This window comes from Leptodactylus fuscus, chromosome 7, assembly GCF_031893055.1.
Source record: "Leptodactylus fuscus isolate aLepFus1 chromosome 7, aLepFus1.hap2, whole genome shotgun sequence".
Taxonomy (NCBI): Eukaryota; Metazoa; Chordata; class Amphibia; order Anura; family Leptodactylidae; genus Leptodactylus; species Leptodactylus fuscus.
This window is the reverse complement of record NC_134271.1, coordinates 70889821-70905120: the sequence shown is the minus strand read 5'-3', so window position 1 is coordinate 70905120 and position 15300 is coordinate 70889821. Positions and strand designations below refer to the sequence as shown.

General features: G+C 42.9%; 1 protein-coding gene across 1 annotated transcript in view; it reads right to left on the bottom strand.

Annotated features, from left to right (window-relative positions):
• Positions 1 to 12837: 12837 nt before the first annotated feature.
• DPY19L3 (dpy-19 like C-mannosyltransferase 3) overlaps positions 12838 to 15300 on the bottom strand; it is a 35516-nt gene continuing 33053 nt past the window's right edge. Inside the window, exon 19 of the mRNA XM_075282109.1 lies at positions 12838 to 13391. Within this exon, the coding sequence (XP_075138210.1) occupies positions 13221 to 13391 (171 nt within the window). The 3' untranslated portion in view covers positions 12838 to 13220. The remainder of the gene's footprint in view (positions 13392 to 15300) is intronic.

Sequence of the window (15300 nt, the reverse complement as noted above, 5' to 3'; positions counted from 1 at the left end):
CTTTACCTTTTCCACTCTTTCCACATCTACCTTTGCCCACAAGATGAAAAATGAATTCATTATCTATACCACTCATTTATCTGAGAGGAAAGGGGTCACCTATGGATGCCTTATCACACCATGCAGGAGCCCAGGTTAAAGGGAGGCATTAACTTGTTTGCACCTTGCTGTTTTCTATATCCTCCTACTTCCCCCTGGTTTAAAAAAAAAGTGTCATCATTATTGGCATTTTGGCTGTCCTTCATCTCCTTACACTAAATTGTAATGATATTTTTGTGACTACTATTTGTTAGATTCATGACTGCCAGTAACTTACACCCAGTTCCCTTCCCCCCTCCTTTCTTTGTTTCCTAGAAAATTTTAATAAAAGCACTGAGTTCTAAAGATACCTTTTTCAATTCCTTATCAACAGCATTCGTCAGATGTTACGTTATTCAATAATAAAATATGAAATGTCTTACATATATTTCTTTTTTTTTTCTTCAATTGTGCTTTTTGCTGTGTGCACAAAAACGGCAAGTTAATAAAATGCCACAAACATGCCATAGAAAATAGTTGAAGCGTACCTCCAATTCTAACCCCCCCCCCCCCCCCCCATAAATGACTAGTATACATTAATATAAGAAAACTAAAGAAATATATTCCTTTCTACATTTATTCAGTTACTATTCCCTTATTAGTTTATGGAGAAGGGAGCGGAGGAGGCTCCTGGACAACACATACAGATAACTGCTTTTATTTTGGTTTTTATTTCGTATTTGCCCGAGGTTAAGGGTGCTTTCACACGATGATACGCTGCGCTCATTCTGAACGTAAAATTTGTTCAGAATGAGCGCGTAAAAAGCAGCTCCCATTGATTTGAATGGGTAGCGCGCGTATGGCAGCACCCATTCAAATAAATGGGAGCTGCTTTTTACGCGCTTATTCTGAACGAATTTTACGTTCAGAATGAGCGCAGCATATCGTCGTGTGAAGGAACCCTAAGGCTGTATTTTATTTGCACGTTTTATGCCTGAAGTCAAGGTTTGTTTTTTTTCTAAATAAACCAGTTTGTTGCACATTTTGTGTCCCTGTCTTGACTGAGTCTGCACCACTGCTTCTACCGAGCTACCTTCATCACAACATTTACACAAAGTAAAAATGCAGCAAATCAGAGCTTTAACACTTGTGCCAACAATCACATTGACGCAACTGACCAGTCACAGAAAGTTCCTATCATATCTATCAGAAATGTATACATTAGTGCATAAATAATACCACCATTCTTAGTGGCAGTGCAGCAGAAAGGTCTGTATATTGATATATGGCCCTTGCCTTTTGAAGGGCGATGTGACTTGCCTAAAATATAATGCAGCCGTTTAGAGTATAATCTAGAATTTTATGTACAGTTATCCATGTGACTAGTGGAGTCTACTATTACAAAGTATTTGATTATAAATATTAAAATTGTTTATGTCTAAGTCCTTTAATCCAAGCGCCTGCAGGAAGGCGGCGTATAATGTGGTTATGCTCCAGCAGCTAGGATGGCCTGTTCTGCTTCCTGGGTAAAGCCTTCATAAATCCAGGTATTCTCATTACTTCCAGACTATGATTTAACAGTCATTACTTTCAGCTTCTGAGCAGTGGGAAGGATGCAGATGAACCCAGTGAATGTTGCATAAACTCTAACAAACAGGCTCAGCAGACATTGATAAAGGAGACATGTAACTCCTTGATTGATAGAAATGGAGTCTCATAAGGCTGGATACTGGACTACCACTTTATAGACTCATTCATCTCTCGGAAAGGCTTGCCCAGGTCAGTCTGAGCAATAATTACAGCCTGCATTATATACTGCAGAGCTGAATTCACAATTCTGCAGATGTCCGATATCCCAATACCACTGCTTCTTCATTGCCCACACAACATATAATTTGGAACTTTGCATTTTGTACTGTCTTCTAAGGTAGAACTGCAGACTATTCCCCATGCACTGTCCATAAAAACTAATGTCAGGTGCATTATATAACTGCCGATCAAATAGACTTCATAATCATTTCCAGTAACAATACAGGCTGTAACTCAAGATCAGTGCAGGATAAGTAATGCCATGTATGAACACAGTGGCAGCTCTGGAGTAATGCTGGATTTAACTCAGCAGAAGGTAAGTAATAGAGATGAGCGAACACTAAAATGTTCGAGGTTCGAAATTCGATTCGAACAGCCGCTCACTGTTCGAGTGTTCGAACCCCATTATAGTCTATGGGGAACATATACTCGTTAAGGGGGAACCCAAATCCGTGTCTGGAGGGTCACCAAGTCCACTATGACACCCCAGGAATTGATACCAACACCCTGGAATGACACTGAGACAGCAGGGGAAGCATGTCTGGGGGCATAAAAGTCACTTTATTTCATGGAAATCCCTGTCAGCTTGCGATTTTCGCAAGCTAACTTTTTCCCATAGGAATGCATTGGACAGCGCTGATTGGCCAGAGTACGGAATTCGACCAATCAGCGCTGGCTCTGCTGGAGGAGGCGGAGTCTAAGATCGCTCCACACCAGTCTCCATTCAGGTCCGACCTTAGACTCCGCCTCCTCCGGCAGAGCCAGTGCTGAAGGCCGGAGGCTGGCCAATGCATTCCTATGGGTATGCAGAGACTTAGCAGTGTTGAGCCAGTTCTGCTCAACGACACTGTGTTCCGGTCAGCCCATCAGATGTAGCAGAGCCGAGTGTGCACAAGGGTTCTCTAGTGCACCCTCGGCTCTGCTACATCTGATGTAGCAGAGCCGAGTGTGCATAAGGGTTCTAGTGCACCCTCGGCTCTGCTACATCTGATGTAGCAGAGCCGAGTGTGCATAAGGGTTCTAGTGTACCCTCGGCTCTGCTACATCTGATGGGCTGACCGGCACACGGTGTAGTTGAGCAGAACTGACTCAACACTGCTAAGTCTCTGTATTTCCATAGGAATGCATTGGCCAGCCTTCGGCCAATCAGCGCTGGCTCTGCCGGAGGAGGCGGAGTCTAAGGTCGGACCTGAATGGAGACTGGTGTGGAGCGATCTTAGACTCCGCCTCCTCCAGCAGAGCCAGCGCTGATTGGTCGAATTCCGTACTCTGGCCAATCAGCGCTGGCCAATGCATTCTATTAGCCCGATGAAGTAGAGCTGAATGTGTGTGCTTAGCTCAACTACGCCGGTGGAGTAGTTGAGCTAAGCACACACATTCAGCTCTGCTTCATCAGGCTAATAGAATGCATTGGCCAATCAGCGCTGGCCAATGCATTCTATTAGCGTGAGCTGAGTGTGCACAGGGGTTCCAGTGCACCCTCGGCTCTGCTACATCTGATGTAGCAGAGCCGAGTGTGCATAAGGGTACTAGTGCACCCTCGGCTCTGCTACATCTGATGGGCTGACCGGCACACGGTGTAGTTGAGCAGAACTGGCTCAACACTGCTAAGTCTCTGCATTCCCATAGGAATGCATTGGCCAGCCTTCGGCCAATCAGCGCTGGCTCTGCCGGAGGAGGCGGAGTCTAAGGTCGGACCTGAATAGAGACTGGTGTGGAGCGATCTTAGACTCCGCCTCCTGTAGCAGAGCCAGCGCTGATTGGTCGAATTCCGTACTTTGGCCAATCAGCGCTGTCCAATGCATTCCTATGGGAAAAAGTTTATCTCACAAAAATCACAATTCCACACCCGATAGAGCCCCAAAAAGTTATTTTTAATAACATTCCTACCTAAATAAAGGTTATCCCTAGCTATCCCTGCCTGTACAGCTATCCCTGTCTCTTAGTCACAAAGTTCACATTCTCATATGACCCGGATTTGAAATCCACTATTCGTCTAAAATGGAGGTCACCTGATTTCGGCAGCCAATGACTTTTTCCGATCTTTTTCAAATGCCTCCGGTGTCGTAGTTCCTGTCCCACCTCCCCTGCGCTGTTATTGGTGCAAAAAAAGCGCCAGGGAAGGTGGGAGGGGAATCAAATTTTTTTGGAGTTTGCCACGTGATGTTCGATTCGAATCGAACACATCGAACAGCCTGATATCTGATCGAACATGTGTTCGATAGAACACTGTTCGCTCATCTCTAGTAAGTAATGTAAGAACACAAGGACTCTACCAGCAACCGCGAGTAAAGCTATGAAGTATAATACAGGATGAAACAGGATTAGTGCAGGATAAGCAATGTATGTACACAGAGATATCACCAGCAAATTATGGAGTACTGCTTTAGAATATAACACATGCTAGAACTTAAGGTCACTACAGTGTAAGCTAGGTTGACATTTGCATTTGGGTTTCTGTTCGGTGGGTCCACTTAGGGAGCCCCCAAATGAAAATCCAATCTGGATTTAAAAAAACAAAACAAAAATGGTTCTCTTAGGAAACCTGTGGATCCCATCGACTTGCAGCGCTTTTCTATCTACATTTTTCATGTGGAGAGGGGAACCAAATCCCCGAACGTAGTGCAAGCGCAGGTGTGATCCCAGCGTAAGTGGTTTAATTTATGTACACAATAACTCCACCAGGAGAATAACAAATATGGTTTTGGAGTAAAATATAGGATATAACTCAGGATCAGTATAGGATAAATATTGTATGTACACAATCATTCCAATAGGCTGTAACTCAGGCTACATCAGGCCTAGTTCACACGGGGTTCCGCGTGAACACATTCTGTCACAGTGCAGTGCACCGACATCCCTTTGCGGCTTTCCACTCTGGATTAGGCCCAAATGAATGGGCCTAGTCTAGAGGGCGCTGTCACGAGGTGGATGCCGGAGCTGAATCAGCCATGGAATCCGCTTGAAGAAAGGGCAGCTCGCTTTTTTCCACTAGTGGGAACAAATTGCTAGCGGAAAAAAGAACGCTGGTGGTCTACATAGACTTCTATTGTGAGGGGACGGATTTTGAGGCGGATTCCACGACAAAATCCACCCCCTCTTGCCCCATGTAATCTAGCACTAAAGGATAAGTAAATTATGTACACAGTTGTTCCACCAGCAGAATAATGCAATTTAGGATCAGTAAAAGATACACAATGTCATGTATTTACAAACATACTCAAGTTTTTGTGTGTTGACATTGGGTTCACAGCTGCACGGTGTGTCTGATGCAGATCCATCAGAAATCAAGGAAAAAAATCATTGCAAGTCCAACCTCATCATCCAGTCAATGGGGTCCCTATAGCTACATTCACATCTGCTATTTCTGTGGTCCATTTTTCTGGTCCTCTGACAGACTGCTGCACTGTCCCATTAAAGCCTATGATGCAGCACACTAATACAGTGATGGAGCAGCGTGGCTCTCAGCAAGTAAGCAATACTGGATGCCAGAAATCTGTCAGGGCCTGAGCTGTTGGACCGCCACAGATCTAATAGCCTATTGTAGGCCATTAATATTAGAAACTGCATATTGCCCATATCTCATTATATAATAGGTTCGGATTTTTTCAAATATATTTTGTTTTAGTTTTCCACCATTTAAGACAGAGGCCTCAAAACACACGGCCTGTGAGACATATGTGGACCCTTAGGCTGTCATCTGTAGCACACCAGCAGGGATGGGTTGCAGGTTATTCTCCCTGGTTTTTCTGGTCCAATTGGTAAAAAGAAGAAGAAAAGCCCAATCAAATTTAGAAACTGGAAAAGCAGGAAGCCAGAGCTTCTTGTCATACCATTTGTTTGAATTGTAGGCTACAGCAGGCCTGCAGCCTACAACTACGAGCAGTGAGAGTGCAGTACTTAACATATACTCAATACATATGAAAACAATGTCAAAAGACAAGAATCATATAAAAATAAATTTTGACGAAGCTGTAATAGTGAAACGCGTGTTGGAGCGTGTCTCCATGTGGTAGGTACATATAATATGCACTTTCAATTTTAATAGGGTCTTTTGGTGCTTATGTACACATCTATTACATTGTTTGGCTGACTTGTACCACTTTTGTATACACCACTGTAGAATGCAGGTTGAGTCTTTGCAGCCATCCATATGTATTTCCTGACTTGTTTCTTGTTCTGTAGTCCCACAGAAATGTTTGGTCATTTATAACATTTACTCCACATGTTGTTATTTGGAAGTATTTTGGTTCCCCCTTTCTTTATTGTGTACTGTATTTCATTCTTTTCATGTTATGTTTTTATAACTTTAATAAAATGTGTTATTTTTATGGTGATTCTGTCTTTTGACATTGTTTTCATGTTTATGGTGAATCTGCCATTTGTAGTGCCTTGTGTTGTTATTTGTTTGCAATATACTCAATACAGTAACTAGAGGAGAATCTGCTTAAAATGTCTTCTCTGTCATTTACAAACAGCCAAAGAAATACTGACGGTAATGATGTGAGGAGAGTCCACCTCCAGATCATGTCCCCCTAGGATGCAAAAACTTCACTTGACACAAATGAAGAATATGTCCCCTACTATAAACATAATCATCAAGCTCAAAGGGGTTATCTGGTCCTCAATATTAGATCTGTGGGGACCTGACACCCGGCACTCCCGCAGGTCACCAGTACTGAGACAGTGCAGTTCGAGGCATTGTCTACATACAAAAAAAACAGTAGCAGTGAGTGTAGGTACTGCAGCACAGCTGCATAGGTTTCAGGGACAGGGCTGCAGTACCTATACTTGACACTACAGTTTGTACAGCAAGTGAGCAGCGCGGTTTGCGGTACATCTCGGAGCCCCAAAGATCTAATACTGATGACCTCACCTAAGGATAAAAACTAGATAATACTGCTCTGCAATATGCAGAAATAGAGTCTTAAATGTATATTTTTCCAATCTCTCACATGAATTCTGCAAGATGTTGGAAGCAAATTAAAACGAACACCAACCTTTTGCGTTTTCATACGAGTCTTATGTTTATTCCAGTTAGACTCTATGTTGTATGGCGGCATCAGTTGGAGAAACCAACTGAAAATTTAGAACATTGCGATTGACATATTCAGTGCTGGTTGTATTGTTGCAGGCAGTCCAGGAATTTCAACACACTTTTGAAATCTTCTACAATGCTGGTTACTACAGCAGGGACAGTAAAGCTTTGTATCTATTTTTAGATTCATTATAAGTAAACAGTTGACAGTATTAACGTTCTAACACTCGTCTGTACCCTAAGGGTGAAAGGGATGGTTAAGGCTGAAAGTTCACTTCAGCCAATCGCATTTACTATTCATTTATGCAATGGTTGTTGCAACAACAGCATCCATTTCAATGACAATTTTGCAAAGCAATGACAGTAAGCAGAGCTCTTGAAAATTGTCAGAAGTTACAATAACTGGCACATCTTACACTGGCGTTAGTCCACAGTACATTAGAGTACTATGTGATAAACTTATTAAGTCCCTCTTAATAAATTTGGGGCAGCTTTTGCTTTTCCGTCCATCAGAAATGTAAGACTAACCCAGCCATGAGCTGATGTTGAGTTGTGCTATAATTTATGCCAGTTTTTGCCATCTGCACAATGACAGATGTAGGTTCCAGAGGGGAGACCTGGATCCATTCGATATGCCATAAATGCCTCAGATGGGAATACCTCTAAGTTTTATTTGCAGGGACTGGCCCTTTAACTAGTTTGTAGTGAATCAAGGGGTTAAATATTGGTTGCATGAAAGTTATTCCGGAATTACTAAAGCTAGAAATGTACAAAGTTTTATCAACACATGAGACAATGATGTTACTTCACTTGTAATAAAATACAATTATAAAATATTAATGATTACTAATGTGAGCATGTTACTGCTAGGACCTGCTTTCGATCAGCAGTTCTACCCTTGGAAGTAAATTATTTATACAGTGAAACCTCTCCAAAAGACCACCCCCTTGCCAGACCACATTTTCTATGATGGATTTTCCCTTTTCCATATTAACCACTAGCATCTGCCCATGACTTCGTTTGTGGGTTGATGTTAGTGCTGAACCACTTATATTTAGCCAATTGTTGCTGTGGATGATCAACCTGCTCCCGCGTCTCGCTCTACTACATCTCTGCATATGCGCAGCATACTCAGTTGTATGTACATCTCTGCATATGGAGAGCGGACTCAGCTGTGCTACAGCGCTGCCTAAGCTCTGCTACATCTGGCCATTTGGATTAGAGGGGTGTTCTTATGTCAGTGTGAGCAGCTTCTGTGTTGGAAATAGCTGAACGGATGTTGCAGAAATTTGCCACAGTTCGATCAGCCTGCTCCCGCGTATCTGCTACATATGCATAGGATACCCAGCTGTATTTACATGTTTGCATATGGAGAGCCTATAGAGGTGTGCTACATTGCTGCCTAAACTCTGCTACATTGGGCAATTGTGATTACAGGGGGTTGGTTATGTGACGGTCTGAGCAGCTTCTGTGTTACAAAGGGCTGAACGGATGTTGCTGAAATGTGCCAAAGTTCTCCCCCATCCCCTATCAGAGGCAGAACAACACATTCCCTGTAATACTCACTGAAACGCTACACCCGATATAGTCCTCTTGCCCACACACAGCCTGCATGTTCCGTAGTCTCCTGATCTTCTATGAGACTCCATTTTCTTCAGCTTTCACACTGTCCAGCTTCATCCTATATAGCTCCGTCCACTGCCCAGCATGCTCCTATCTGAGAATGGCTCAAGGACCTACGTTTTAATCGGGGTTCCTATCTATGTATATGGCAAATTTCATGCAAATCCATTCAGCCGTTTTTTCGTGATGGAGGAACAAATATCCAAACTCACAAACATCCAAACACAAAAACTTTCACATTTATAATATTAGCAGGAAGTAGGATCTTCTTTGATAAGACAACACCCTAGATGACCACTTTTTAATGCAATTTTGGGTAGCGGTCTCAAAAAGGTTTCACTGGATATTTGTATGGCCATCCCATGATCTAGATCAGGGGTCCTCAAACTACGGCCCGCGGGCCACATGCGGTCCGTCGAGCACATCTGTCCGGCACCACCGGCAGGCGCGCATTTATAATGAAGCTCCTGGGGAGCTCGGTCCAGGCCATGTAGTGCGCTTCGCTTCGCCTATTGGAGGGCACCGCTCCTGATGTCTGCACGATCTGCTCTGCCTCCGGTGTCCGCCTGTGTCCTCCTGTCACATCGCATGTATGCGATGTAAGGAGGATACCGGTGATCTGCCTCCGGTATCCTCCTTACATCGCATATTTGCGATGTGACAGAAGGACACAGGCGGACACTGGAGACAGAGCAGATCGCGCAGACATCAGGAGTGGTGCCCTCCAATCAGTAAAGTAAAGCGCGCTGTCTCCATGGCCTGGCCCGGTATAGTCAATTGTACCCCTCCGCGTCACTTCATCAGTCAGGTCACCATAGCAACGTGACCTGACCTGAGGCAGCCCAAATTACAGTGGGCAAAGCCACCTCACTAGTTTGGTTTAGTGCCTGCTGACTTCCTGGATCCCAGACCCTATCTGTGCCCCCTGAAGTAAGCACTATAATACCTTACTGTAGGATTAATAACACCTCAGGGGGCATTCACACTTGTGTTTGGTGTGTGCATTCCGCTGAGTCAGCTTTAAAGGGATTCTACCATTAAAAACTGTTTTTGTCATTGACACATCACAATAGCCTTAAGAAAGGCTATTCTCCGCGCCATCATTCAGTTAAAATTCTGTTTTCTGTCGGTATGCAAATGAGTTCTCTTGCAGCACTGGGAGCGTCCCCAATGCTGCGAAAGAACTCTCCAGCGCCACCTCTATCTTCTTTTGGAACGTCATCTTCATGCGTCTTCTTCCGGCGCAGGCGGTGAAACTTGTACGCCTTGGGCCTCGCTCAGAGCCGACTGCACGTGCCCGCGGCCACAAGAAGAATGGCCGCTTGCACAGTAAGCGGCTATTTTCTTGTGGCCTGTGGGCATGCTCAGTCGGCTCTGCCTGCACCAGAAGAAGACACATAAAGACGATGTTCCAGAAGAAGTTGTAGGCGGCGCTGGAGAGTTCTCTCGCAGCATTGGGGATGCCCCCAGTGATGCAAGATAACTCATTTGTATACCAACAGAAAACTGAATTTTAACCAAAAGGCGGGGCAAAGAAGAAATCGAAAGGTAGGAGAAGAAGAGGCTTTCTTAAGGCTATTCCTATGTGTTATCGAGAAAAAATTTGATTTTAATGGTAGAATCCCTTTAAACTATATTCCGGCCCTCCAATGGTCCGAGGGACAGTGACCTGGCCCACCTTTTAAAAAGTTTGAGGACCCCTGATCTAGATGATCTGACAGTTATGCAGGATTTCAAGTTCTACTAAAGCAGAACTAAAGGAGTTTTACCATATCACGGATGGTTTTCTTCTTGAGTGTAGTTTTTGGTACATTTAAAGGGGCTCTATCAGCAAAATCATGCTGATAGAGCCCCACATATGCGTGAATAGCCTTTAAAAAGGCTATTCAGACACCGTTAATGTTATATTAAACTACCCCCCGTTTTAAAATAAAACCCTAAAAAAGAATGTGATCTACTTACGCATTGTGCACGCTGGGCGGGCATTCAGGGTCCGCCGTCTTCTTCATCCACGGCTCCTCTTCCTCCGACGTCCTCCGGTCCCGTCCTCCTCCGGCGCTTGCGAACTGACATTGATAAAAAAAAAAAAAATGGCCTGAGCGCATGCGCAGTAGCATGCGGCTTCTACTACGGCTACTGCGCATGCGCCCAGGCCATTTTTTTTTTATCAATGTCAGTTCGAGAGCGCCGGAGGAGGACGGGACCGGAGGACATCGGAGGAAGAGGAGGCGTGGATGAAGAAGACGGCGCACCCTGAATGCCCGCCCAGCGTGCACGATGCGTAAGTAGATCACATTCTTTTTTAGGGTTTTATTTTAAAACGGGGGGATAGTTTAATATAACATTTACGGTGCCTGAATAGCCTTTTTAAAGGCTATTCAGGCACATGTGGGGCTCTATCAGCATGATTTTGCTGATAGAGCCCCTTTAATGTTATCATGCATGTGCTATTTCTATGGAGTGTAACAAGCTCAACATATAGATGACCACTGGAATGTTATTGTTGACTTGTCACTTACATCCTATGGAGGAAGAAGTCCTAAAGAATGTTACAGGTGGTTTCAAGCTACAGCCATTTTTTTTCCTTTTTTGATTACTTTTTTTGTATATAAAAAAACCCCTCTAGGATAAACCTATGTAGAGGACATGATATTCATTTAATATATTATCCTTATTTTTATTGTATGTGACACAATTGTGTCACATTCCTGAACATGGAATTAGGGTGAATTCGTATGTGGGGTTTGTAGTGTGGATTCTGTGAAAATTAAAATGTAAAAAATGTGGATGGAGGTTTGTTAAAAAATATACCATATATACTCGAGTATAAGCTGACCCGAAGATAAGCCGAGGCCCCCAACTTTACCACAAAAAACTGGGAAAACTTATTGACTCAAGTATGAGTCTGGGGGGGGGGGGGAGCGATATGATTTTGTAATACTTTTTTTTTTTTTTTGCATTTATTAGACCTCCTAGGGGTCTTGGAACCTAGGGGATCTGATCACGGGCACTGGTAGGATGGGTAGGGTGGCCAGAGTTATTGGGTGCAGTAGATGCTGGGTGCTGGGGAAGAGGAGGGGATGTTTTGGTTGCCTGTCTGCCCCTTCCCCGAGCATGAGGACTGGGGTATCTGCAGTGCTCCTATTAACCCCTTCCTGGCGGAATATGAGCACTGTAGGTACCCTATATTGAGCCTTGCTGTAATCAAGCTGAATTCCAATTGGGGAGAAAAAAAACCAGTCTCAGGTAAGGGGCAGTTAGACAAACAAAACGCCACATATACAGTGGTTACATTATGGACAAGATTTAGAGAAATTTCATCCACTCACAGCCACTGAATACTGCAGAAAAGTAGGGAACATAGAGCTTTAGAGCTAACCACCATTACAGTTGTATTGCTTGTGTCCATGTGGATGCAGCATAACCCAATATGTGTGTTATATTTTATTATTTGTTTAACCCACCATCCCAAAATGTTTACTAATGTGTTGCGTGCTTTTACAGGTTTATTTTCTTAAACAACTTTTAATTGTTTTTAACACTTATTTTGTCCCCATACGGGACTTTAACTTGTGATCTTCTGATCATGACATGTCCTGACCAACTAAATCATGGAACAATGATTTAAAGAACATATTTTCGATTGTCTTAGAAATCTAGATACTGCTGCTCCTCTATCCATCTCCACGCAGATGCACCCACATACGAGTATCCAGCGTGGTGACATCATTGCACCAACATAACATACACCCCGTACAAATACAGGTGTATGTAACGGGGTTGGCGCCATAATGTAGTTATGTGGACCAGTCACACATGTGTAGAGAGCAACTATTGGATTTAAAGGGATTCATTCAGAAAACATATGCCTGAATAGCCTTTAAAAAGTCTATGCAGGTGCTGCCTCTAGTACTGCAAATGACCCCATGTTGTTTTGTAAAAACGAAGAAACTGTATATGTACCGTGGACTTTCCTCAGGGCCTCTGAGCATCTCCTATGTCATAACTCAGAAAACACCCCTCCATTGCTTGGGCTCCGTATGCCCTCCTCCTCCACACTTCCTGTACTGCCCTGTCTTCTGCATTCTCTCTCTGGCTGTTGAAATCTCGGGCATGCGCAGTACCGCTCCGTTCTGAGCGGCGCTGCGCATGTCCGAGTGCCATTTTGGTGTAGTTCGCTATAGACCTCAGCATACTGAGCAGTAATCATTAGCAATGCCTAAAAATTACACTGTGCAAACAACAGAAAAAGCCAATTATGTCCAAAAATGACAAAACATGTAAAAACGTTTGAGTTTTCCGTTTAGTCAATATTTTAGTTGACAAAAAAATTCATCTAGTACCCCCACCCCCCAAAAACCCCAACAAAGCAATCAATGTGCTATAATTTGAGAAACATTGGCCCTTCTTTTACCACAATAATACAATCTAGAAGTATTTGGCACGTAATACTATGAATGGTCACATACTCCTGAGTTGGTGGGAAGGTTGGAGTTATAGTTTGTAACTGACTCCTGTCTTAAAAACAGTATAAAAAAGGGATAAAATGGCAGAATCCCAATGAAAGAATGGACGGCAACACCGATTAGGTGTCAAAATACGGTGCAACTCATGATTCACTTCACTTCGAGTCCAAACACTATACTATTAAAATCACAATAAAACAGACTAGACCCAGCTGCAAAAGCATGATGTCATGTCTTCAGACACAGCACAGTCCGTCATCTCTCAGCTACTTCACCACAGCTTTCCGGGATAACCTGTAAACATGAAAAGTTTTGTTCTTGAAGACCCTGGTAAAATATTTTGTGTAGGCTGGTGAATCTTTCTTTATTTCGTCACAGAAGCGCGGTGAAGGTGAAGGCATCAAATCTGGCTCATTGTATCCAGAACCATCCATGATCTGTTGCAGAACATGGAAAAAAAAATTACTTCTCTCTTTCTATTAAAATTTTTTTTTTTTAAATGTTGCTGAGATACAGAAAAAACATTAAAAGTACAATACTCAAAGTTTTAGGCAGATGTGGAAAATATTTGCCTCGTCTATGGACGAGCACTGTGAGCAGAGGGAGGGGGTGTTCCTCCCCGCTCACATTGTACAGCGCGATAGGCGCTGCTGTGAAGAAGGACGTTCCTGACTGTCAGAAACGCCCTTCTGACTGTAAAGCGCTACAGTACCGGGACCGAAAGCTCTTTACCCGGGGCATAGATCGGGAAAGCCGACAGTGCGCTGAATTCAGCGCACTGTCAGCTTTCCAGCAGTATATAGGACTGCCTGTGCCCAAATCGGTGAAAGGTCCTCTTTAAAGAGGCAGAGAGAAAAGTCCTGGAAGCAGGAATTTTCTCTGCCGATTTTATATCCATACCAGGAGGACCCCTTTATAGTCTATGGGGTCCATGGGTAACCACTTCTTTTAGGCAGACAGGGTTTCGGTCTCCATGAGGACCTAAAGGACGGAAATGGAGTTCTAGAGTGAACCTAGCCTAACTCTGCAGCGTTTTTCCACAGCATCCTAAATTTTTTTACACAGTATTGTATTTATGCAACAATGTTCTAATCTAATAAAACTGATAAGGAACACAAGCACAAAGCTGAAGATCTTCTGACTGATGTCAGCGACTGAGAACACTGTTCTTTATATCCAGAAACTGAGTCTCCCTCCTAACCTTGTACATCTCACAGCTAAGCGCTTGTAACATTTACATTGTCCTAGACAGTCCTCTATGGGAAAAATGCAGCAGTAGAAATGTTTTCTTTGTCCTTATACTTGTCACAATGTATCAGTATAGGTAAAATGTCTGGAATTTAGACTGTTCATCTACTGGATCTAATCAAGAAATGGGTATTAGGGGGCATCATAAAGGCTTTTTGGAAAAATGCTGTATTTGTCATTATATATTTTCATGGTGGCCAGATGTATGCAGACAGTCACTACCATGTATTTTGCTGGCTTCCTTTGTGCTTCTTGGGTAAGCGGAATTCCTGTATTTATCCTATAGGCTTCTCTAAAGGACTGGAAGGAAGTCATAAAACTCAAAAAACCTAATGAACTGAAAAAAATAAACAAACAATGCAATGAAATAGGCCACATGTAAGTGACCATAGTGGTTTTTACTATCTGGAAAAATTATGTCTGCATCTATAATCTATATATGTGGAAAGATTTGTATGGTGCCATACAATTGTATGGAAGAGTCTGTGCTGCATATATGGACAGGAACAGAACCTACTCCACATTTTGCAAATGGATTGTAAGGCCTGGACACGTAAAAACTACAGACATATGTATGGTGGCAAAGAATTGATTAGGTCCGAATTCTATCCGAAATTATGGATCTGTAATTGAAAACAATATAAAAGGAAACAACTATGGTCATGTGCATGGGGCCTTACACATGAAGGTTAAGACATTTTTATTCTATCAAGCAAGAATAAAAACAAACAGTTAAAAAGAGTGTGTGAAATAAATAAATTTAGCCTCATAGGTTAAAATTTTTTAGAGTGGTCAGAATTCATCTGTATTTTGGATCCAAAGATCAGTGTATACACATGATAAAAAAAAACAACCCCTCCCCCTAGCTGTTAGGATCCTTATTGTGTATTGCATGATATAAAGGGTTACCTTCTGAAAAGAATAAATGCATTGCTGCAGAAAAAAAAAAAAAAAAAAAAGTCCTGTAACAATATTGGTGCTTGTGGCCGTCGGCCAAGTCCTTGCAGTAAAGTCCTCAAACTGATTGACACACGTCAGCTGAATTTCCAAGGTCACACGAAAAGCTGCTCAACAATAACTAGAATTTACAGCTACATT